Source organism: Nyctereutes procyonoides, unplaced genomic scaffold (assembly GCF_905146905.1).
Source record: "Nyctereutes procyonoides isolate TBG_1078 unplaced genomic scaffold, NYPRO_anot_genome, whole genome shotgun sequence".
Classification (NCBI taxonomy): Eukaryota; Metazoa; Chordata; class Mammalia; order Carnivora; family Canidae; genus Nyctereutes; species Nyctereutes procyonoides.
Window position 1 is genome coordinate 69021336 of NW_026575049.1, and position 25133 is coordinate 69046468.

Here is a 25133-nt window from a genome sequence, read left to right on the forward strand (position 1 = left end):
AGCACTCGCCAAGGAAACGGTCATGGAGAGAAACTCTCCCAACTGTACATGGCACCTTTCTGCATCGTAATAACTTTTCAGCATTTGGGCCATGATTTAAAGAAATGGGAGGCCACCAAACTCGGAGTCTGTTTTGGCGAACGTTTATGTTGTCGACGGTCCCACCTATCAAAAAGGCAGAGCTATTTAACAGAAACGTCCACGAAGGGAGTCAACACAGACTCATGGCTGCAAAGAAACCTGGGACTTTGTGGCCTGACCCTCTTCTCTACAGCTCGGGTTTTCCAGCCATGGGAGAGAGGGATGGTTCTCTCTGCCTTCTCCTCATGAAGACGAGGTGTGTGTAGACAAGGTCGTGCAGGACTTTGAGTTTCTGGGGCAGGACTGAGCCGTTGCCACTGCGGCACGGTTCCCCGAAACTAGGTTTCTTCACCCGTCAAGAGTTACCGCGGGGGCTGGGATGATGAGTAATGCCTCCATGTAGCTAAACGGACAGTTGGAGGAGAGTCTTCCCCCCGTGATGACGGAGTCACAAGTCACTGGGTCTGAAATCTCTAGGTCTGAGACACCAGGAAGCTGACAGTTTGTATATACAACAGAAAAGGCCTCTTTGAACTACACAATATTTATGTTACAGTAATCGCTCTTAAAGCCAGTCTGTGTATGTTGTTCTTTGTTTCTGTAAAACAGCTCTTCCGAAGGAAAAAAAAAAGCAACTCTTCCGTTGAATGTAGTGCTTAGGATGAATTTATGTAGCAAGCAGTTGACTCCTCTCTTGGTGGATGGTGAAGACAGAGTCCGTTGTCCTTCCTCCGTCCGCGCGGAGACCGCAGGCGGCCGATCCTAGCTAACCTAACACTGAAAGACAGAGCCCTGGACCCTGCCGGTCCCTATGCTCCGATGATTCCTGTCCCCTGTATCAGATCTGTTTTGAGACTCTTACAGGGATCCTCGTTACCTCAAATACAAAGGGTGGTCTTATTTGACGTGTCCGGGAATACAGCCCACGTGAACCGTCGTAACAAAATGAAGACCTGTTAAATAAAACGCCATTCAAGGAATAGAGAAGATGGACGGAATGCCACAGAAAAGACCCAATGCTTATTCAATTATACACGGAGAAGTGGAGCCACCTGGGAAGGCACGGTGTGGAGCTCTTAGGTGACACTGCGTGGTTATGACACTTGCTTATTGACTCAGAGCTAGCTATAAAGAGACTCCCCAGTTACGGAAGCCAGTGGATGCTCTCCCCCAAAACAGTCGCGTCCCGCTAAGACCTACTTAAGGTACCTCTCCAAAAGTACCCGTACAGCTTCACACACCTAAAATACAGTAAAAATCTCACTTTAGGAAATATCAGAGTCGGGGGCAGGGGGTTGTTAGCCCACGTACCCAAGGGAAAGATTATTTCTTTTAAGTTCTCCAGGTAAAGCCCCATCTTGTTCCTATATCGTAATTCAACTCTTGCCGTGAGTGAGACTAAAAAGGGGACCTAAAAATAAAGCAAAAGGCATTCAGCGGGATCTCAGTTCTAACCCCAGGACAGCTCATCCAGGACAGACTGCCAGTGAATCCATCAAATTTTGCCTGGACTCAGTTTCCCATCCAGGAGAAGAATTAGGAGAAGGAGAGGAAGACGATCATCATCCTGGGTTCCCGTTGCGTCACCCAAAATGAGGGGGATCCACTGAAATGTGAAAATGGTGGAATGTGGAAATAAATCAATACACAAACATATAGCCCCCCAGTGTTGATAGTCGTCATGTGGGAATAGTGAGTCTGGGGTTTCCTTTTGTCTTTTTTTTTATTTTTTTCCGTAAAAATGTAGTGCTCTTAATTGCTTTTGTTTAGTGAGAAAAGTGATAATTTAAGGAAAGAGAAAGAAGCAGACGTGGGCTTTAAAGGGCGATCGTAGAACTGGATCTGATGTCTGAGCTAGACTCCCCGGTGGGTAGAAGAATGCTCCAGTTGACTGCATGGGAATGAGGTGTGCAGGGCAGCCCGGGGGGCTCAGCGGTTTGGCACCTGCTTTCGGCCCAGGGTGTGATCCTGGAGACCCGGGATCGAGTCCCACGTCGGGCTCCCTGCATGGAGCCTGCTTCTCCCTCTGCCTGTGTCTCTGCCTCTCTGTCTCTCTGTGTCTATCATTAATTAATTAATTAATTAATTAATTAATTAATTAATTTAAAAAATGAGGCGTGCACAGTCCCACCATGACACGGTGGCCACCTCTGCTGACAGATCAGCCAGCGTCCAGCACCATCTTCACGTCCATGGCTCCGGCCTCCTGGGACCCTCATGGGCAAGGTCACCATCGCTAAAACTCGCCCTCTGGTCTTCTGGTCACTCTATTTGTCTCGTGGTCCCCCGAGGCTTTTGGACTCAGGGCTTTGGTATGAAATTCGATCTTCATTTAGTTCATGATTTTTTTTTTTCTCTACCCAGCGACAGAGTAGGATGAGGTCATGTTTTCTGGCGTGCTGGCCCAGGATCTGAGCCCTTACCAGTGAAAAATATCGAGAGCTTAAGAAGCCGGTGTCCAGTTTTCTTTCACTGGTCTTGAGTGGATGGTGACGCTTTCCCAGATGTTAATTCCAGAGTGACGGAACCGTCATTGTCCCCATCTGTCCCCACTGCAAAATTAGTCCTTCTCTGCAACAGTCGCACCGAAATCTGGTAATGAATGACCCAACAACCCAAGAAAACTTGTCTTTCCCCCCTGAGCCTATTTAGTGGCTCTCATTTCCGTCTAAGCTCTACTGTAACTTCAGTCGGGACAACAGCAGGCTGGAAGGGCGAAGGGAATGAGCCCGAATCCACTGGATGGCGAGGAGGAGGAGGAGGGAGAAGAGGCCTATGTCATCCAGCGAATGTTCTACTTCAAAGCTTCAGAAAATGGGCTTGCATCGCCCTCTTCCAGGAAGTGCCCGCGAGGCCCCGCCGCTACCCGAGGCCGTCCCCCCACGAGAGCGGAGAGTGGCCAGGTGTCCCTGCACAGGCCCACGCGCCATCTCGGCCTTCATGCCCTGCCCTTCCCTCCCAAAACGCGGCGGTCGGACAGCTCGGGAAGCGTCATGTCCCTCTGAAAAATGACATGGGGGAGGCGGGGGCAGAGGAGTTTGACCCCAATCCCTCTTGTGAGAATATTCCCAAAATATCGACAATCTGGTGGCCCGGCCACATGACACCTCATAGGCTGACGTTCAAAGTCCCTCTCAGGTCTTTGAACAAACTTGGGAAGCTGAGCAGTGGGCCAGAAAGAAGCACGGGCGGCTCTTTGGTGGCACCTGTCCTCGCCGTCTGATGGCCCCGGCCGGGTGGGTGGCCCCGTGCCTCATGGGCTCACTGTCCTCTCGAAGCGCTGGCCGCACGCAGTCCTCCTTTGCCTGCCCCCACCCAGCCGCCGAGGCGCTTTCTCTGGCAGCCCCAGAGTCAACCGTCCTGGGTGCCCTTCCTTGGCCTCGAAAGGACGGGTCACTGCTCTGGGTGCCAGCCTTGCTGCCCCGGGTAGCATGTTGGCGATTTAAGGGGGACCTCGTGAGAAGCGCACAGAGCGCGGAGAGTGGCAGGCCCGTGCTGGATGGGCGGGGGGCAGCAGGAGGGTGTCTCGGGCCTTGTCTGCCGCCCTCTCCCGGGGGCGCCCGCATCGCACATGGGGAGAGCAGGGCACAGGCTCACGGCGACGGAGCAGCTGCAAGTAAGGCCGCAGCCTGGCTCGCTCTGCAGCTTTGCGGCGTGGCCCGCGAGCCCGTCGGACAGCCTGCGATTCACGCCTCGATGTCGGGGCTGCTCCAGAAGCTGCTTGTGGATCACGTACCACGACACAGGCCGGGCCCTCGAAGAACGACGGCAGGGACACACGGGAGGGCAGCAGTCGTCACGGCCACAGAGGACGAGGAGCCCCGTCGTCGCTCCGGCTTTGCGCTGCGTCCGCAGCAGAAACTCCCAGAAAAGCAGGGGAGCCGTGGAGAACTGCGGGGTGTCTGCGCGCTGCCCCCCACCCCGTCTCCCAGCCTCAGGAGGCCTCCTCCCCCTGAATTGGGCCGGGGCAGCGCAGGGGGAGGCCAGACCCCCCACCCCACAGACTCACACGCGTGCACACGGCAGGGTCTTTGGAGGCGAACAGAGGCGGCTCTTACTCTGCATGAGGTCACGTCCTTCCTCTGGATGCTCTGGGGCCACAGGGTGTCCGGGCCCTCGGCCTGAACTCACTCTGGAGCTGACTCTGCGAGCAGGCCCCTGACCCTGCAAGGGGACGCCCTCCCCCCACCCCGTGGCCACACACACCCCTGTAGCCGGAGGCAGGGGAGACGCCCCGGGACACTCTTCAGAGGCGACCCCACGAGGGGAGGGCACGTGAGCCCCGAGTCACACCCCCCGGGCTGAGCCCCGTCTGCCCCGTGCGGCCCTGGCTTTAGCCCTCGAGAGCCTCCGCTTCTTTGTCTTGGAAATGGGAAGAGCGATACCCGCGTTAGAAGGCAGCAGGGGCTTGGGATAAGGGGGGGGTGTCGGATAAGCCGCGGCCATGAGGACCTCCACCCGCACCCCAGGCCTTTAAGCGCACTCGCGGGGCACAGACCCGATCGTGACCCTCAGGGGCTGCGTGGGTGTCCGACGGCTGTGCACCTGCCCTGGGAGGCCTGGCCTGCCCCGCACTCCCTCAGGTGGCAGATCCGTGGGCCGCCCTCGGGTCGGGCCTGGGTGGGGAAGGGGCTGCAGCAGTTTGCGTGGGGCCCTCGGGTGGGCCTGAGCGAGGAGGGGCGGGAGCCGAAGCCCCCGACACCCGGGTTGGCCAAGCAGCGTCGGGAGGCAGGGAGCGTGTTCGGGAAGCGCGCAGGCAAAGGTCGTGAGGTCCAGGTGATGGGGACCGGCGGCCGCGGGGCGCAGGTGAGAAGGGCCAGCAGGCGGCCAGGCTGATGGCAGGCGCCCGGGGTCTCAGCGGGGGGCACTGGCAAGGGGGCCAGCGAGGTCTCCGAGGGAGCGGCTGGGAGGCCGGAGGGGGGCCTGTGGGTCCGTGGGAGGAACGGGCCCCTGAGCCCTGGCTCGTGTCCGGAGTGGACCATTGCGCCCGGGAAACCCGCCCTTGTCACAGTCCTGAGAGGTGAGGGGCCTAGGCTAGTGGGCGGGGACCCTCGCATCCGTCCGTCCTGCTGCGTCAGGGGGCGAGGCCTCTGTTTCCTGCGGTCGCACAGCCTCCCGGGCTGAGCTCTCGGGCCACCCTGATCGGGGGCGCAGGGAGGTGGCTCCTCGCGGCCCCCGCTGACCGCCCCTGGCACCCCAGCCACCCGGCCGCCCCCGAGCCCGGCGGAAATGAACGCGAGAGCGGCCACGAGGCGCGCCAACCGCAAGGCTGGCTGGTCGGCCTGTCCTGCCGGCAGGTGGGTGCGAGCACCTGCACCGGCCCGGCCCGCGGAGCAGGCCCTGGGGGAGGAGGCGCAGCGGGGGGCCAGGCCCCGGGGGGCAGAGCTGGAGCTGGTTCCCGGGGTGTCAGGGAGGCGCAGGAGTGCAGAGCCTGGAGGCCAAGACGGTGCTGCAGGAGGGGCGCTGCGGCGGGAGGCGCTGGGAGGGCTCTGGGGCCAGGCCACGTGGGCACCCGCCGGACCCCCGGCCGGCCTGCTCCGGGTCTGCGGCCTCCACGCGGGCGTTTCCGCCGAGCCCACGCTCACCGACAGCCAAGATGAACTGGTCGTTAACAGCATCTTCTATTTACGGCTAAGGCGCCGAGACCCCCCAAAAGCTTTGCCATGTCTGACGGCGGCCTCTCTCCCAAGGCCTCGAGCTGTAGGTCTTTGTCGCTGCTCCCCGTACACGCTCACTAAGACCAGACCCTTTGCCTCAGATCCTGCAGAACTTGGGCTCCGCGCAGCCGGGGGAGAATCATCACAGATACCTCGTTAGGGCCGCCCGGGGGGCACGAGGTGCTTCCGAAGTGGACGGGGGGGGGGGCACCTCGATACCAGGTCACGACGGTCTCATTCCAGGCCCAGCTCCGCGTGGTCTTGTACTTAGGGAGAGGACTGGGTCCCAGCGGAGGCCTGAAACCAATTTGGAGGTTGGATGACTCAAATTAATGCTTTTTTGCTCCTAAATGAAACCCAGATTTCGAACGCTACGAATTTTCCATCTCTGGTGTCTGTCCCAGGGCGGCCCGCGGCCCTGATGTTCCAGGGTTCTGACTCCCGTGTCCTCCGGTATCCATCTGAGGGGCCCTGAGCGGCGCCCCGGCGGGCCGGCAGCAGCCCGCACCTGCAGCGCGGCCGCGTGCAAGCAGATCGAGGGGGCTCCCCCAGGCTGGGGCAGATCGCCCCGGGTAAAGAAGGACAAGTTAGGTGCCCACCTTCACGGTCCGAACCTAAGAGGCGAGCCAGGGCCGTGCCTGGGCCAGGGGCCCGCCGGGTGAGACCCCAGGTGCTGGGGCCACGGCAGGTCCTCCGGGCCTACGCGGCGTCTTCAGGAGGGGCCTCTAGGGATGATTAGGTCTCCGGTTAGGGGCTCGGCCATCAGGAAAGTCGGAGTAACACAGGTTTACACAGGATAGAGCTCTTTTCCTCCCACACGTACCCCCTGGGAGAAGCTTCGGGTCAGGCTGGGGCTACATCCCCCCGGGGGGCCGGGCTCCTGCTCCCGCTTCCTCGTCCACATGGTCCAAAACAAGGGAAAGGGAAGGGCATGTCCCCTCGGCCAAGGCGCAACCCTGATTCCGCCCTGCACCTCGCTCACATCCAGGCGCCTCCCTCCCGCGCCGCCGGCCCGCAGCAGGCGCCTCGTGACCCTCCTCCCACCCCGGATGCCGGCGCCCCTGGAGTCTGGGGGTCCTCCCGCTGAAGGGAGGGCGGGAAAACGGGTGTGAAGGTCACGAGCCACCTCTGCCGCGGTCACCTTTGGTGTCCTTGGGGAGAGAGTGCCAGCGACGATGATGGGGCAGCCCGGCTCAGGCATCAGGCTAGGGGGAGGGCACGGAGAAGGTGCCGGAGAGGAGGACTGCGGCCGGAGGACTGCAGCGGGGAGGGATGCAGAGGGGAGGGCTGCAGCGGGGAGGGCTGCGGTGGGAAGGGCTGACAGCGGGGAGGACTGCAGCGGGGAGGGATGCGGAGGGGAGGGCTGACAGCGGGGAGGGCTGCAGGGGGGAGGGCTGACAGCAGGGAGGGATGCGGAGGGGAAGGCTGACAGCGGGGAGGCCCATGGGGAGGCCCATGGACAAGCAGGTTTTGACAGAGGGGAGCCTGCGGAGGCAGGGCCCTTCTGCAGGAAATGCAGCCCAGGGCGACTGCAGGTGCCACGAAGGGGTAGGTGGAGGCCGAGAGGCTAGCAGGGAACCATGCGGCAGGAAGCCTCAACCCAAGCAGATTCTCAAACCTACGGGGTTCCCGGGCCCAACCCCAAGGAGCCATACCTCCTGCTGCATTTTGCCCTCGAGTCATTCCAGCCCAGAAGCTCATGTTGTTCAAAAGAGAGAGCTGAGGGGACGCCGGGTGGCTCCGTCGGTGGAGCATCTGCGTTCGGCCCAGGGCGTGATCCCGGGGCCCTGGGGTCCAGCCCCGCATGGGGGGTCCCGACTCTGCAGGGAGCCTGCTCCCCCTCCCTGTGCCCCTCCCCACCCCTGCTCACACTCCCTGTCACATGCTCTCTCTCTCTCTAATAAATAATCTAAATTAAAAAAGAAAAAAAACACAGGTGGAGGGAGAAGCAGGCTCCATACAGGGAGCCCAACGTGGGACTCGATCCTGGGACTCCAGGATCAGGCCCTGGGCCAAAGGCAGGCGCTAAACCCAGGGATCCCCCCGGCACCGATTTTTTAAGGCAAATACCTCCACGTAAATAAAATCATGATTCTATTAATGATAGTTCTAAGTAGTCAGAACCATTTCCCTGGGGACGTGGACAAGGGCAGGGAGAATTTCCCCGAGCCTGTTCACTGGGAGAGAAGATTCTGAATAAAATTAGCTCATCCCAGGTCAGACTTGCGCTCACTCAGCAGGACCGTTCCCGCCGAGGCTCCTCCGAGGTGCCGGTTAAAACCAGTGGCTCTCTGGAGAAGCCACCGCCGCAGGCTTAGCAGGACCCGTGGTGCTACAGGGGCCCCGGTGCCACCAAGGAAGAGGGGAGTGTCAATACCGATGGCTGGTTTCCTTTTAAAAAGCAAAATTAAGAAACAGTAGAGTATGCTGCACCGGGTCAGACCTTACAGACCTAATTCCTCTTGAGCCAACAAATATTTTTGACTAACGCCACCTCTCAGGGGTGCTCTCTGGTGTCTCCACACAGGTCTTCGCCTCGCTGCCCGGGGAGGGCTGAATTTTTATTTTTGTTATTTTTATTTTTTTATAAATTTATTTTTTATTGGTGTTCAATTTACCAACATACAGAATAACACCCAGTGCTCATCCCGTCAAGTGCCCCCCTCTGTGCCCGTCCCCTAGTCACCCCCACCCCCCCACCCACCACCCCTTGTTCGTTTCCCAGAGTGTCTCTCCTGTCCTGTCTCCCTTTCTGACATTTCCCACTCATGTTTTCTCCTTTCCCCTTTATTCCCTTTCACTATTTTTTATATTCCCCAAATGAATGAGGCCATATAATGTTTGTCCTTCTCCGATGGGCTGAATTTTTAGAGCCAGGCCCCACTCACAGCACTTTGGCCGCCTAATCGCTTCTCCTCGATCTCCTTTCTCCACTTCTATTTTGTCTTCTTTTTTTTAAATCGGCCTGACCTAGACAGATGCAGGTGACCGTGCCATGGTCTTATAATTAATGATGAGACTTGAAAGAGGGTATTTAAAGAGCAGAACGTGAAGGGCTGTAAAACAGTTCCCTGTGGCGTCGTGTGGGTCTCCGTCTCCGTTCGATGCAGCGGTTAATCGAACGTTAGAAGACTCTCCCGTCAGGTCGGCGATTTGAACGCGCGTGTTGCACGTGACTGCAGAACCCGGGCACACTCTCCGGCTGGGGGCTGCCCGTCGGCAGCCGGGGAGGGCGTGATGGGGTGTCTCGGGCGCAGCTCACGCGAGTCGTCTTGCGAGTGTGGGAATAGGCGAAGTCTTCCCCTTGGGGCAACAGGGTCCCCATTCCCCTCCCAGTCCAGCCTTCGCTTATCGTCCTAACAGCCTACACTTCACGATTCGTAGTGCAAGGCCATCTCAGGAAACAGAACGGGAAATGTGTGGTGGTTGCCTTTGGGGTCATATCTTTTTCTCATCCAGGGACCTCCTCTTTCTCCAGGGGGCCCTTGGAGCCTAGCGATGTGGGGTTCTAGCCAAGCAGGCAGTAAGTGGAGCACAGATCTGGATCTTTACCAGAAACTTTGGGAAGGGTGCCAAGTTAAGAGTCAGAAAAAAAAAAAAAAAGAAAGAAAAAAAAGAAAAGAAAAAAAGGAGAAGCCTACAACAACCACCATGTTCAGCTCCACAAACCAGGAATGGCCCTCCTGGACAAAGAGATGAGTTGCTGCGCGTTTCGGCGTCGCTCCGTGACGAACCACTCCAAAGCACGGTGGCTTAGAACAACGGTTTGCTGTTTTCTCTTATAGTTCTGTGGGCTGACCGGGATCAGCTGTGTAATTCTCCCTTGGCCTCTCTGACGAAGTTGCAGTCAGAGAGTGGCTAGGGCTGGAGTCATCAGAAGGTCAACTGGGCTAGACGTTCAAGAAGGTGGCTCGCCTCACTCTCTGTCCTCCGCGCTCCTCCGCGTGGAGTCGAGGATTGCAGAGCACGGTACAGTGGAGGAGCCTGGACTGCTCAGGAGTGGAGGCTCAGGGCCGCAAAACCAGGAAGCAGAAAATTCCAGACTTCTTAATGTCAGGTTCAAAGCTAGCACAGCATCATTTCCATCAGATCCCATTATTCAGAATTGTTACAAGCCAACCCAGCATCGAGGGAGTAGAGAAACAGACTCCGCCTCACCATGGCCCCGCACCCAGGAGAGAGGGAATTAAGGGCAGACACGTCTTTTCAGACAAGAGACCACCAAACGGGAAGAGAGTGTTATTTTTTTATTTTTTTTTATTTTATTTTTTTTTATTTTTTATGATAGTCACACAGAGAGAGAGAGAGGCATAGACACAGGCAGAGGAAGAAACAGGCTCCATGCACCAGGAGCCCGATGTGGGATTCGATCCCGGGTCTCCAGGGTCGCGCCCTGGGCCAAAGGCAGGCTCCAAACTGCTGCGCCACCCAGGGATCCCGAGAGTGTTTTTTTAGAACAAAAGAAATTCTTTCTCCCTCCACTGCTCTGAGGGAGACCCACTCCCTACTGCCCTTGAGTGGCCCAATGACTAAGGAGCAAAGTAAAATTTGAGCAAATAGAATTGTTTAAAATATCTAGGGGGAATAGTTAATAAACCCACACCACCCTTAGACCTCAGGAGGGCAAGCAGATTACACAAACAATTTAGAGGCTTTAATCTAATAAAAAAAAAATGACCAGTGAATATTTATTTAACAGTGCAGCCATCAAATTGAGAATTCATATTATTTTTAAAACTTGTAAAAATCGACTATAACTTAGGCAACAAAGAAAATCTGAAAAAGAAAAAGTAAAATAAAATAAGAAAGTATAATTTTTTTTTTATAGGTGACACACACAAAAAAGAAAAGGGCTGGAAGTTAATAAGGGATTAAATATTTTTTTAAGCAAATAGAAGTTCAAAAACCCTCATAAATTGATGTTGAGTCTGAGAAGAAATCAAAACTACCATTATGAGATTCTAGAAAATAATGACAATTGGAACACCACGATTAAAACTTGGGGGATTTGGAAAAATCATAGCCTTACATTTTTTCATTATTAAACAAGAAAAATGAAGATAAATGAGCCAAGTATTTAGCTAAAACTAAGAAAAGAGTGTGTAACAAATCCACAGAAGCAGAAACAAGGTATCTATGAATATAAGAACAAATTAATGAAAATAAAGCAAAATCAGTAGAACTGAGAGGTAAGTCTTAAAATATTTTTGGAAATGCTAATATCGTTGGCAAATCTTCGAAAGTCAACAAAAGTCAGAACATGCAAATATGTATAATATTAATAATACAAAAGAGATATCACCAGGGACCCCCAGGTGGCTCAGCAGTTTAGCATCTGCCTTTGGCCCAGGACCTGATCCTGGAGTCCCGGGATCGAGTCCCGCGTCAGGCTCCCTGCATGGAGCCTGCTTCTCCCTCTGCCTGGGTCTCTCCCTCTCTGTGTGTGTGTGTGTGTCTCTCATGAATAAATAAATAAAATCTTTAAGGAGAGAGAGAGAAAAAGAGAGAGATCACCACAAATAAGAATGAACCAAGAGAATTTCCGTTGTGCAAACCTACACAAATGCTTTCAAAATCTTGATAAAATGAATAGTTTTCTAAGAAAGGATAAATTATGGAAATGGACTCACAAAGAGTTCAAAACCTTAATAGGTCAATAACCTGTGGCAAAGACTTTTAAGTTCTTTTTCAAAGAGCTGCATTCTTGAAAAACAGCATATCTGGAATGATTGAGAGAGAATTTTCTCATGCTTTTAATGAACAAATAACCCTTATGCTATTTCATAAATATAGAATATATGAATATTTCATAAATATAGAATATATGAAAATGAAAATCTTCCCCATTGCTTTTGTAAGGTTAACATAATCTTTTTTTTAAGTTAACATAATCTTGATGAAAAATGAACAGCACACAACAAAAGTGGCCAATCTCACATATGAACTGGATATAGAAATCCAAGTCAAAGATGAACCATTGATTCTAGAACTTTTCAGACTTTTATGGAAGGTGTGTTAGAGAAAATTAGAAGTTAGATGGATTCTTATTGTCCAATAAAGAATTTAATAACTGCATTTGGTGCTTCCATGTGATAGAAGATTATGCAGTCATTGCAGATCATACTGAAAATGGCAGGGGAGAAATAGCCCCAGTATATCATTTAAAAAATTTTTGTACAGAATGATTCCCATTTTTGTAAATATATGCACCACTTGTGGGAGGGGGGTCTGAAAGGATAAGAACAACATGGTAACGCTCTGAGTGTTAAAACTTAAAATTCTTCTCTCCTTTTCTTCCTTCTTTTGCACATTTTCCAAATTTTCCACAAAGAAAATATAGAACCTTTCTGTTTTAAAAGATTTTTTTTATTTTTTTCATTAAGAGGGAGAGTGTGCACCCAAGCAGTGGGGAGGTCAGAAGGAGAGGGAGAGGCAGGCTCCCCACTGAGCAGGGAGCCTGATGCAGGCCCTGGAATCATGACCTGAGCCCAAGCAGATGCTTAACGGACTGACCCACCCAGGCGCCCTGAATTTTATTCTTAAATAAGTCTTAACTGCGTAGTAGTGATCCTTCACAAGTCCCATGCCTGCACCTGTCCCACGAAAGATGAGCCATATTTATTCCTGCCCCTTCATTTTCCTCGTTTCCTCTTGTTACCAAATATTTCCTCTCCGCTTTCATCTTACCCCTGGTTTTGGCCTCCAAAGAAGTTATTATGGAAAGTGCGCCAGCACGTGTGTCAGCAAAATGAATCAAACAACTGAAAGAGCTGACCTTGGATCCTTTCGCATGAGCAGCACATAAAAGGCAGGCTGCCGTGTGAGATTTATAGGCAGGGCACGTGTGAGGTAGAGGGAAGGCAGTCGAGAAGGACTCTGGCCTCTCCACTCACAACACACCCTTCCCATTGCCCCCGGCCGGCTCCTGCTGCGGGGAAGGGGAAAGAAGCAAGACAGGGGTCTCTATGCCATTTCATCCCCGTCGTGGAACTGGGCCGTGAACGAATGTGCCAAACAAAGAGCCAGAGAGTATGGGGGCTTCGTTTCAGTGATGGACCAAAGCTTGAAGCGTAGGGTTCAAAGACAGAGAAGTTGCGGTGGCGGGAAGAAATGCAAAGGGAGCCAGGGCCCGCATGCCGAGGAGCTTGGACATTTTCCTACAGACGGTGAGGAGGCCTTGAAGCGTTTAAGTAAGAAGACAACTTTGTGTGTCCCTGTGTATATGCTCACCTACATATGGAGCTGGAGATCTTGTGTACGTGTACAAACATCCATATGCACGTGCATGCACACTTTCATTTATGTGTGCGTGTGTAGAGATCTCCTATGGGAACCAAAATATAACTGGAAAAAGGGAAAGGCTGAGGACAGGGAGGCCCAGATTACAGAAGGTCGAGTGACATGAGGGTAGGGAGGAGTGAATGGGTATGAGGGGTCATTTCGAGACAGAACCAGAACTCTACTTCTCCCTGACTTTGCAGAAGACAGCCAGCCCATCCCCCCCGCCACCCCCATTCCCACTTTGATCCCTTCTGTTCAAAGGATCAACCCTAACTGACTGCCTCAGTGGGGAACTCAGTTCTAATTCCAGATTCCAGAAAGAGAGAATCTCATTGGCCTAGTTCGGGTTAGGTTAGGTGCCCACTGCTGGCCAGCGTCACGGAACGCAAATGTGGTTGCTAGGGTCCATTTGTTTGCGCGATTAATTGACCCATGTCTCTCTTTACCTGTGGACTGTATTTTTCAAGGGAACCAGGGCTGGTTTTGGTTGCTCATCATTGAACTCAGCACCTTAGAAGGTGTCCAGAACATAGCCAGCCCTCGAAAACCATGTGTCAAAAGGACGAATGTACACATAACAAATGGAGAGCAGTATAGGTGGGAGAGGGGGGCACTATGAAGTCACCTAACCCAGCCCTCCCGCCATTCATTCCTCGGTGTCTCATTTATCACTAGAGCACCGACTTCAGGATTACGTCAATTGCCTTCAATACACCAGTGAGCTTTTGTGGTCTAGCCTAAGAACCAGCCCCCATTTACAGGAGTGACTTAAGCGAGAAACTATGCTCCTAATCCTAAACAACTGACTTAAGACAAGCTTTAGAAACCCCATCCGTTTGTAACTTGAAAAATACCTCCAAACCCGACAATCAATGGAAGAACGAGGCTAGAGAGAAAAGGTATTTGTCAGAAGAAAGTTGGCACACATGTCACACTTTTTCCATCTGATTATTTTCGTTTTCTTCCTGTGAAATCCACTTTCCTTAAGTGACCCCTGTTCATAGGAAACTATTTGGTTTAATCTGTGGGAGCCATAGCATATTTTTAACTATCTCCCGAAGCCAGCTCCCTCTCCAATGAGCGTGCCTGATACCCAAACAGATGTTTTATAACACTCAGCACACATGAGCTCACCACTGGCAAGTCTTTTGCACACAATCAGCCCACAGCTCTTCTCCCATCTCGCCGGTCATGCCACAAACCCAAATTCGGGACTCGCAGGCAAGCTTGAGTTCTTAACCACGGTAACCAAAGAACAGAAGATGGAGGGTCCAATTCTGAATTTCCTACTTCTTAATATTTTGTAAATCTAATGATGAACCAAAAACTGCACAATAGGAGGCATTGGCCAAATTCAGTAGTATAAAAAGACTGGCTGTCCCAAAAGAAATCAGACTACGGTAATCTGAGTAAAAGGCTCAAAAGCAACTCCAGTTTTGGCGGTTGAGCTAATGCAACAACTTTATTTTTTATACATGAAGAAGCTTAGACCCATAGAGCGGAAGTGATTTACTCAAGGTTTCACAATGAGTGTGTTAGTCGTAGAACTGGTGGTCCAAACTCTGCCTCCCAGCCCCGACCCACAGAGCACACAACAGCCCCACACCACCAGTTCCCTGTCTCTCTTCTCCGTGGACCATCAGTGTCTACGGCTCAAAGCCAGGAAGAAGCCGGAACCCGGCCAACGAGATCTTTCATCTTTCATGACTATGCCATGATTGTTCAGAATGTGTCACCTCCAATTTAGGCAGAGTTTTGTTGAAGGATAGTTTCATCTGATAAATCAACTAAAAGTAACCCCCAAAAAAGTTTTTTGAAAGGGAACATGTTGGGGCGCCTGGGTAGCTCAGTGGTTGAGCATCTGCCTTTGGCTCAGGTCCTGGGATCAAGTCCCACATCGGGCTCCCCACGGGGAGCCTGCTTCTCCCTTTGCCTGTGTCTCTGCCTCTCTCTCTCTCTGTGTCTCTCATGAATAAATAAATAAAATCGGGATCCCTGGGTGGCTCAGCGGTTTAGCACCTGCCTTTGGCCCAGGGCATGATCCTGCCAGGATCAAGTCCCACATCAGGCTCCTGGCATGGAGCCTGCTTCTCCCTCCTCCTGTGTCTCTGCCTCTCTCTCTCTCTATGCCTATCATAAATAAATCTTAAAAAAAAAAAAAAAGACAGCTTTACAACTGATGGCAATTTAAAAAAATAAAATAAAATCTTTAAATAAATAAATAAATGTAACATGTTAACATGTCTAGTGTGGAAATCAAGGGAAGCACGTAGGATTCTTGCCAGCCCTTCCCCAAGAGCCTAGGAGATAGATAGCCCAAAGAGACCATGAGGGGGTGACTGAGGAGACTTAAATTCACAATTGCAAGCTCATGGACCTTTGATCCTTTGAGAACCTGAACTTGCAGGGAAAAATCTGAGCTAAGAAGGCTTGCTCCACCTCAGAAACCCTCAGGGATCTAAGCAGTCTTTGTTGAGCACCAACCTAAATTTGAACCTATAAATATCTCCAGAGGAGAAGACCCAGAGGCCATCTCAGAGACACTCAGCCACCAGTTGGGGAGCAACGTTTAAGCGGAGAAGAATGCCAAATGGCATATTATATTCTCACATATTTTTGCGGGGGGCTCAGCATGGGCCAAGTTGGACATCCTGCAATCGGGAGGCAAAAAGTAATTGAAAGATGTAGGCGAGGACCAAATCACAAAGAGCCGTACATGCCATCAGAGGTGTCTGGGTTTTATTCTAAAGATAATGGGGAGTCATTGAAGGATTTTGAGCCGGGCATTGAATTGACCAAACTTGTGTTCTGGAAAGATCTCTTGACAGCTATGTCAAGAGTTGATGGATTGTGGCCAGGAGCTATATTATGTGATTCTATCCACAAGTGATTCAAGAAAAGATTTGCATTTTTAGTCTCTATTCAGGATAACAGGGAACAAGGGTGAGTGGTGAAGGCAAGCAGAGCTGGTTTCAGTCCTACGTCTGCCCTGTACTGCCGTGTCATCCTGGGCACCATATATAAATAAGCCTGAGCCCTCGGTCTCATTTCTACACTGTGAAAATAATGGATAAAAATGACATGCCTGGACCTTTCCAATAATCCTCTCAACACCATTAGGTTCGGTCCAATCAAAATGGCATTTTCCAGCCTAGGAGAAAAGCCACCTCGCATCCTGCTAAGCCACCACTTAGCAGGAGATATTCTTGCATTTTCTTCTTAGAATTTAACCAGAATATTTTGTTGCTAATGTGTGAAAAAAATTGGCACTCGTACTTTGTAAATGAGTGAGCCGAGGTAAACTGAGGTCAAGGCCAAATGTTGGATTCGAATCAAACCACCCAAAAACAATACTGCAAAGAATTTAACTGGGTTACAGAGACCAGTGTGCGAACCAAGAGCTCCGGTCGCCCTAGCAACCTTTTAAGCAAACACTGGTGCAGATTTGCTGGCATATGTGACACTGAGAACATCTGGCCTCTCTATTATCCTCTCGCAAGCAAAAAATGATGTCGTGTAAACTGATCTTTAGGCCAATTATATGGTCTAAGTGTTACAGTGTTTGTGTTGGCTCCTCTGGTTCCAGGTTTTAAGAACTTAATTTGTAGCCACACCCTCCCTGAAGTCCTAATTGCATCTTACTGTAACCGACCCCAGGGACTCGTCCCTGCCAGGTCTGCACCTTTCTTCAGGACGATAAGTACGTGTAAAGACATCATCGGCCAACTGTGTGTGCAAAGCATGGCGGGAGGTCCTATAAGCATCAGTTACAGCAGTTTGGTGCCGCGGGAGGCGTGGAGAGAGTGCGCGAGACGGGGCTCCGGGGCCTGCTCCGGTCACGTGTTGGGTGCCACAGTCTCCCCTCTATACCAGCTTTGTTCTGGAAGCCAGGTGTGGAGTGTGGAGGCTTCAGGCTGCAGCTCACTTAGAAGGCACTAAACTAGCAGTCGGAAAACCCGATACTACCTCCAACCGGCCTTCCTACCCTAGACCCTAGACAAGGTCATCGCTGTGTCCGCGCATCTGTTGCTCCAGCGAGACTCAACTCCGTTCATGAACTCCATGCGGCAGGCACCGCTCCAAGGCCTTCATCAGCACTGATCGAGTTAATCCTCATAAGGGTTCTAAGCAGCAGGTGGTACTGTTATCCCCACCCCATGGCACAGGGTAGGGGCACGGAGGAGACTGCGAGCTTGCCCCCACCCGGTCCTGGCTGCTTACTAAGAGCTCGGGGCTGCTGCGCTCAGCTCTAGTGGGTGGGGTGTCTAGTGGGCCATGGCTGGTGCTCCGGAGCGGGAGACCCATGGGTGCAGCCCTGGACTATTACTGACCCCAGGAAAGGGGCCTCTTCCCTGCCCCACCCCCATCCTCTGTTGCTATGGCCAAGATGTGCGACTGGAGGGAGGTCTTTCTCCCACCTCACTCCGACCCCCACCTCCACAGCCGACAGATCGGTGGGAGGGAGAGGCCACCTTTTCTTCTGTGGATCCTTTCACACGTTACTGAGGACATCCAGGGATTCTGATCTGGGTTATAAACAAACGCCTACTGGTAGAGAAGGCTGGGAGGGCCCCATTTCATCTCTGGACAGAACAGTCTCTGGTAAAAATAGTAGCGTCACAGTGTGTGAAATAAGTCAACGGGCCTTGAGTTAGCCTGCCTCGTCCCTGCTGCAGCACCCCCGTCGGGGAGGGAGCCGAGGGGTGGCCAGCCCTCAGGGAGATGTGAAGCCATATGGGGACACGACCCCAGGCACCGGTAGCTCCATCCTCAGGACCAGCGTTCTCCTTCATCCACGGAGGAAATGAATCTTCCGAGTCCCTTTGTCTGAGTTAGCAGGTCTAGGAACAAAGGGCAGACCATGTAGTACAGTAAATCCCGACTCTGAGTTGTCCGTCACAGGAATTTATCACAGATGGTAATCATTAGGACTTTCACATTCTTCAAGGAAAGAGCTTTATCCAGAATTATAAATAAACTATTCCCAGGCCTTCAATTTATAAAGCTGTGCTAAAAAACAAAATTCAACTGAATAAAATTTAAAGATCTTAGTGGCTTTCCTTAACAGTTCATGGATCGGGCTGCAGCCCACCTAGCAAATAGAAAGGAGCTCCGGGGAGATGGACGAAATGGGGGACTTTTATAGGCAGAAGCAGGGGGCGGGGGACAAGGACAGGGAGAGAGCGGGTTACCTCATCTTTCCTTGGGGGACAGACGGCGCCTTCGAGGCAGGTTACCTCACTAATGCTGAACTGGGAAATCCCAGATTGAGGAGTTTAAGATGACATTTCTGGGAAAGTTTGAAATGGAAAGGGAAAGTTTTCCCTAACTGCCGTTAGGGTAGGTATTGAGTCTTGCTTTGCCGACCTGGGCCTTAGCACAAGCGACTCCATTTGAGGCCTGTTATCTCTCCCTGTTTAATAGCTGTGAAAGAGGCTGCTTGGACACGGGGATTTATGGCCCTGGGTTGCAAAGTCAGCCTAACCCGTGAAAGCTCGACATTGATCCGGGAGTTCCGGGCAATGCTGCCAGAAGGTGGGAGCTTATTTCTGTGGTTACTGGGCCCCCAATCAGAAGCTAACGAGGTTAGGCCCTGGTTCAATCTTGTGAAATGCAAGCTCAGAGGAACCGGGGTGCTGGCACCTAAGACGGCATTGTAATCCCTAAACCAAGAGCGTAGCAGTGGAAGGCTGCTGCCTTCCGGAAGTTTCTCGTCGGGTCTCAGGGAGGAAGGCACTCACCCATCAAACAACTGCCGTTTGCAGGCTCCTGTGTGCAGCATAGACCATAACTAGAGACCTCGGGGGGCTTGTGTCATCAGGGAAGGATGCGTGGAGGGAAGGGGCTGGCTCAGGACTCGGCTGAGTGGGGAGGGCATGCGCGAGGCAAAGTTTGCTCGCCCCCCCTGGCTCCCACAGACGTGCGTCATGTGTCTGCTGTGACCCTCAGCCAAGCCCCGTCTCCAGTCACCGCCTGTATCTCCCGCGGTGAGACATACTCTCTTCATTGCCATTGCCCCTCAGCCCTTCCTCCGAAGGCGGAAGAGGGGAGCTCCGGCCTCCGTGGACACATCCCACCCGGCAGGTGCCACGGGGGGGCGTCCACCCTGGAGGGTGTGGGTGTGCGCTGCATGGGGTGAGGAGGAGCAGGAGGGGGAGGAAGGGCCCGGCAGCCTGAAGGGAGCCCCTTCCCAGCCTTCTTGTGGGGGGGACACGCAGCAAAGGGGACAGGATGACACAGGTACGGGCAATCTGCAGGGAGGCCAGCACCCCACAAGGTGGTCCACGTCCCACCCAGGCAAGGCGGGAGGCTCTGATGCCAAAAGTGAGGGGTCCCAGGCACCGGCAGGAGAAGGTCATGGGGGGCAGGACTGGCGGAAGAGCTGAGAGGGGACACCACCCGGTGGGGGGGGCAGGGAGGGCCGGGGCCGGCGCACACTCCGGACTGTGTAGAGGCCGCTGCGGGGGCCCTGGGTCATCAGGGGAGGATGGGGCCAGGCCCCAGGGGGGATGGAGGGGGGAGCGAATCACAGTAGGAGGTCCCCAGCCTGCGTTTCTTCAGCACCCAAGGTGCCTGAGCAGGTGCAACAGCACCCACGGGCGGAAGAGGGCCTCCCCAAGCAGGGCAGGGGCGGGCGGGAGGGGGAGGCAGAGCCCTGGGGAGCGCGGGGGCTGCCTCCTAATCTTCCGTTCAGCTCCCAAGGCCCAGGGGCAAAGGCTGGGGACAGGCACGGGCACGAGGGCCCCGCAACAGCGCAGGTCAGGGCCTGTCTCGGCCCGAGCCACAGGGTAGGGGGAGCTGCACTGGGGCCTCTGTCTGCTCCCAGGAGTGCACCTGAAATCACGTGAAACAGGTCCCCTTTGTTCAAAAAATATGGAGACCCCTCCTCAGGAGGTCTTCTATGGTGCAGAAGGAAGGACAGGGGTTCTGGAGCTGATCTGGGGTTCGAATCGCCAGCCCCACCCCTTCCTGGTTGTGTGGCCTCTTGGAAAAGAGGTTTAACGTTTTGGAGCCTCAGTTTCCCCATCCAAGAAACAGAACATGTGATAACGGTACCTGGCCGGCAAGGCTGTTGGGGACATTACGTTTGATGACCTCTGCACACAGCTTGACCCCACGCATCTAGTTAAGGTCGGTCCCCCCCCTTCCTCCTCCTCCTCCTCCTCTTTGAGAGAGAGACTCCAGGAAAATGAATTCTAACAATTTCACAACGCAGTCGGCCCAGAAATAAGGAAACGGGGCTCCGTTTGCTGTCAGGGTCTACGGTAGGCCAGCAGGGCACGTCAGAGCCCGCGACCGCTTCCCCCGCGTCTCATGGCTGCCCACCGAGCCTGCCACCCTCCCTGCCGCGAACAGCCAGCGTGGGCTCACATTCCTTCTCTCTGATTCTCTTACAGGGGCGCTGCATCAACTTCACCCGGGTCAAGAACAGCCAGCCTGCCAAGTACCCCCTCAACAACGCCTACCACACCTCCTCACCGCCTCCTGCCCCCATTTACACCCCCCCACCCCCTGCACCCCATTGCCCTCCCCCACCCCCCAGTGCTCCCACCCCTCCGATTCCATCCCCACCGTCCACCCTTCCCCCTCCCCCTCATGCCCCACCTCCCAGCAGGGCGCCACCCCCCTCCCGACCTCCTCCCAGGCCTTCTGTCTAGAACCCAAAGGTCATGCTCTGGGTTCTTAGAAACTTTAGGGAGGAGGCTCCTCTGTGGTGTTAGAATAAGTCTTTCCAGTTAGGGGAGGCTTCTGCTTTGGAAATGAGTGGTGACAAAGCCCACTGACCTTCACACAGCTTAAAAATTGGTTTGTAACACCAAAACATCGACAATCGTGATCCGCAGAAAGAAACAAATTTTGAAATGCCTGAGAACAAATGATGAGGCACCTACAGTCACAATTCTAGCCAGCCAGCCATCACCTCTAGAAGGTTCCGGAGACCGTGAAACTGCCAAGATGCTCTTAAATGGGATTGTGTCTCATGGAGACCAATGATAAAATCATTTCTCTGAGGGTGAAATGCAGAGTCGGATGCATGAGCAATACCATTGCTGGGTTTCTAAATGCTGCCTTCCCTCCTCCACTCCACCTCCATCACTTGACCCTGGACCCTTGGCCTAGGAACCAAGGAATCCTCACCCAAGAAGGTGAAAACCCTTTGCCTACAACTTTGGGAAAAGCTGGGGGTCCCCACTGTGGCAAGAAACTCAACACCAGGCAGGTAACCAAAAGCACGTTCGCTTGGGATTTGCAGAGGAGTAAAAACATATGCCTTCTTTTCCTTTCAAATTCTCCCCGTGTCCAAGTGAGGAAGAGAGCAGGTGTTTACGGATGGAAAAAGGTATGTTGCCACGTTGCTGTGTACGTGAAATCAGGTGTGTGCATTGACAGGCGAGTACTGGTGGGAGCATCAGGCAGTTTCTAAGATCCACAGGCGTCAGCAGCTAGAGGTGGCTGGCCCTGGCCCAGCGTGGTCCACTCCATCAAAAGACCAGGCATTGTGGAAGAGCAACCTGTTAATGGTTCGTGCTAAAAATCAAGATTCAGCTTCAGTTTAAGTCACTTGAGATACAAAGAAGTGACTGACCCCATTTTCCGGAGACAAATGGCGTCACCAGCACCTACCATACAGTCTCACTGGGTTTTTTTCTTTCCTTCTTTCTTGGTAAAGTTGTGTACCAGAGATTTCTAGGTAGAGTTGAGAGACCATGGTCCTAACATGGCATGGAAACCATCTCCAGGTTCTTTCATTAACCACAGAAAAGCCACGTATGTGTAGATGCAGATGTACTTCTCCTTGCTTTTCAGCATGCTCACACATATAAGCTGTCCACCCAGGAGGAATATACTAGATGTTCTGCTTGAAGTTCCCGCCAGGCCTGGGGTCCACCCCATCCCTCCGAGGCTTTCTGAATCTGTTGTCGCCAGTGAGCCCTACAGTCACTTTCTAAACATTGGGCTTCGCCATCCAGGGTGAAAACAGAGGGCCACTGTTGAGGGCCTCCTGCACCACCCTACTCAAAATTATCTCCCCCTCCAGCTTTCCACAGGTCCTAAAATTCCTCTCCCAAACTGCGCAGTCTTAAAGAACATAAAATAAACAGTGCTTTGGGTTATGGTCTCCCAAAGATGCTCCAAGAACCCATCACGCCAGCCTGATCCTTGCTCTTTGCTTAGAACAGAGACGTAAGGACATGGCGTGCGTCCCCTCAGCACCAACTTGGTAATCACGGCACTATCCATGGAGCCTGACCATTTCTTCCCAGACCTCACACCGCGACTCTAAACAGCCCCTGTTCATCAGTCAGAATTGAGAGAGAGATAAGCTTTTTTTTTTTTTCAATTCCCACTTAGAAAGTGGAAACAAAGAGGAATTGCACAGAGGACTGGGGGATCCTTGGGCATAAGAGGTGTAGACAGGGGAACACAGAGGCAGGCGGAGTGTCTTAGTGGGGGACCACAGTGCCAATGCCAAAGGACACTTCTCCAAGTGTACCTCAGACCCAGCCCTCTCCAGCCCCCCACTCCCAGTCGCCCCGCCTTCTCGTAGAGCTAACATCAGAGATGGTTTCCAGGACTTAGGAAAGCAACCCCCCCTCTGCCACCCCCTCAACCTGGCCTGTATTGTCTATTTTCTAGAACACTAGGCTTCTTCTTTAGCATAGTCCCCCCAAGAAGCCGGGGCCACAATGTCTCAGCCGCCTGCAGTGACATTGCTGGACTCCGGAAGACCATTCCATGGGAGAATGGGTTCCCCAGGCTCACAGCGTAGAGACGTTGAGCCCATGGCAACTGTTTTGACTGCTGGCAGTGCAAAACAGTCCACCCCACGCCACTGCCGCACGGCCCCCCGCGGCCACAAGAAGGTCCAAGCCAAGACGCCGACGTTGCACGAGATGGCGGGCATCAAGTGACAATGCGACATTCCGATCTCAGCGGCACATCAGTCAGAAGCCCTGTGCAGTTTCCACGATGTTGTGGGGGAACTTTTTGATGAATAGGGAACTGCAACCAAATGATGATTTCGCAGAGGATTAGCAGGGTTTGTCCTACGCTGACTCATCGTGTCATCCCTAGTCATTTAGAACTACAGTTGAGAAGGTGAGACCTCTAGACTGTACGGATACGGCAATAGTGGGCTAGTCCAGACAAGAAAATTCTTTAGCTGGTTTATAAAATCCATCAGTACTTGTATCATTCCCTGTAAAAGGCAGCAGACATATGATTGTGATCAGGAAACTGCACAAAATTATTTTTTTTTCAACCCCCATGTTATTGTCCTTGTGAAGTTTTTTTTTTTAATAAAAGCCAACTTTTCGTTGTATATATTCGTATTCCATGTGTTAGATGGAAGCATTTCCTATCCAGTGTGAATAAAAAGAACGGTTGTAGTAAATTATTATAAAGCCAATGATATTTCATGGCAGGTTTTTCTACCAAGCTGTGCTTGTTGGTTTTTCCCATGACTGTATTGCTTTTCTAAATGTACAAATAGTTACCGGAATGACGAGACCCCTGTTTGCACAGCATTAATGAGAACGTTGAGTTCTGTGGTCCCCTCCGTCGAACACCAGCTCACAAACGGTTTCTGGCCCGGAGCTTCGCACATCCTCCAGGGAGACTGTAAAAGTTCTCTCTTTCACCAAGATGAAGAACAGAGCAGGTGGACAAATTAATCAATAGACCTGGAGATCTGGCCATGGGTCACCTCGCTGAACGTGTCACTGAAGTGGGCCCAGGTGATTGGATATCTCATAAACACTAGGGTCCAAACACTGTCGGGTGAGAAAAATCCATCAAAGAACCAGGAAAAAATAGTAATTATTAGATAGTGAGCAAGTTTCAGCCCAATGCCAACTCAATAAAAACAATTAATGCTGTGTAAAATGGGTTGAATTAGCCTGCGCACTCCACGAAGATATATGCAGCCCGCTCGTGCACATCGGGTGGGAATGGGGTGTGCTAGTCAGTTGCCTTTCCTAGTTATCTGAGCTCTACTATATTATTGTACGTGGATAACCAATTTAAAAGAATTAGAATATGATTTTTTTAAATGCATTTAACATTAAACTCTTTTTCTAATCCTTTCCTCTTTCTGTGATAATTCAGAAGACAGTTATGGATCTTCGGTGAGTCATTGTTATAAAAAAATCAGTTATCACTGTACCTATAGGAGCCTGGGCTAACCCTGCGCGATGACAAACTCTGGAAGTTGCTTTTTTAAAAAAAATTAATAATAATAATAAATTCCTAAAAATCATCTCTTTTACTGGTTCTTCGTCTCTTTGTTTATAAAAATGAAGTATAGATTGTTAAAGTGCTTAACATCTTGATAATAAAATGACCGTTGCTATGCAAATTCAACTGTATTTTGCAAATCATTATTGTTTTTCCACGGAGCTCTTCACTGTCTTCATCACTGTCATTTGTTTCTTCAGCTGTCCTGCATTCGAGATACTCTTTATTTCCAGCCAGAGTTTCACCATTTAAAAAGTAATCCAAGCTAAATGAAAAGATAAAGTAAAAAGTGGAGACAGAGGAGCCCTCAGGGAAAAAAAAAAAATGCACGGGATCAGTTAGGATTGCGTCTGGCTGCCCGTCCCGAGATCTGTGGCCATGACTGATTGGACCCAGAGCAAGGACTCCAGAGGTTTGCAGCTGCTCAAAAAACCAGGCAGCGTTACAGATGTGCTGCAGTACATACCCTTCCTTCTGTATACACCTCAAAACATTTTTATTACACCTGCCATTCTGACACAAATCATTTTTTTCTCCTTGGCAGCTTCAAGTCAGCCCCTCCGTTTAAATTTTCTGTAGGTAAAGAGCGTCTCTTGCTAGCTCCTGAGTTTGTTTTCTCATGAGCCTTCCTTAAGCCTCCAACGTATCTTTAACTGGAATAAAACCATCTGCAAACAGAAAATCCATGCCACGACTTTTTCCAAGACTGCAGGAGTATTTACTTTTTAATAGCCTTTTGGGCGCATGCACATTTTTAAGTCACATCCTTAATCGTTAAATGATTTTGAGATAACCGGCAACGATTTGGAAGGAAAAAGAAAATTTGGAGCCCTACCTCACTCCTTACCCCAAAATTAATCTCAGCTGTGTTTAATT

General features: G+C 51.9%; 1 protein-coding gene across 1 annotated transcript in view; it reads left to right on the forward strand.

The window, feature by feature from the left end:
- Positions 1-24279, forward strand: part of ANTXR1 (ANTXR cell adhesion molecule 1) — a 197835-nt gene extending 173556 nt beyond the window's left edge. Inside the window, exon 18 of the mRNA XM_055328273.1 lies at positions 20417-24279. Coding sequence (XP_055184248.1) covers positions 20417-20677 — 261 coding nt within the window. The 3' untranslated portion in view covers positions 20678-24279. The remainder of the gene's footprint in view (positions 1-20416) is intronic.
- Positions 24280-25133: the final 854 nt, after the last annotated feature.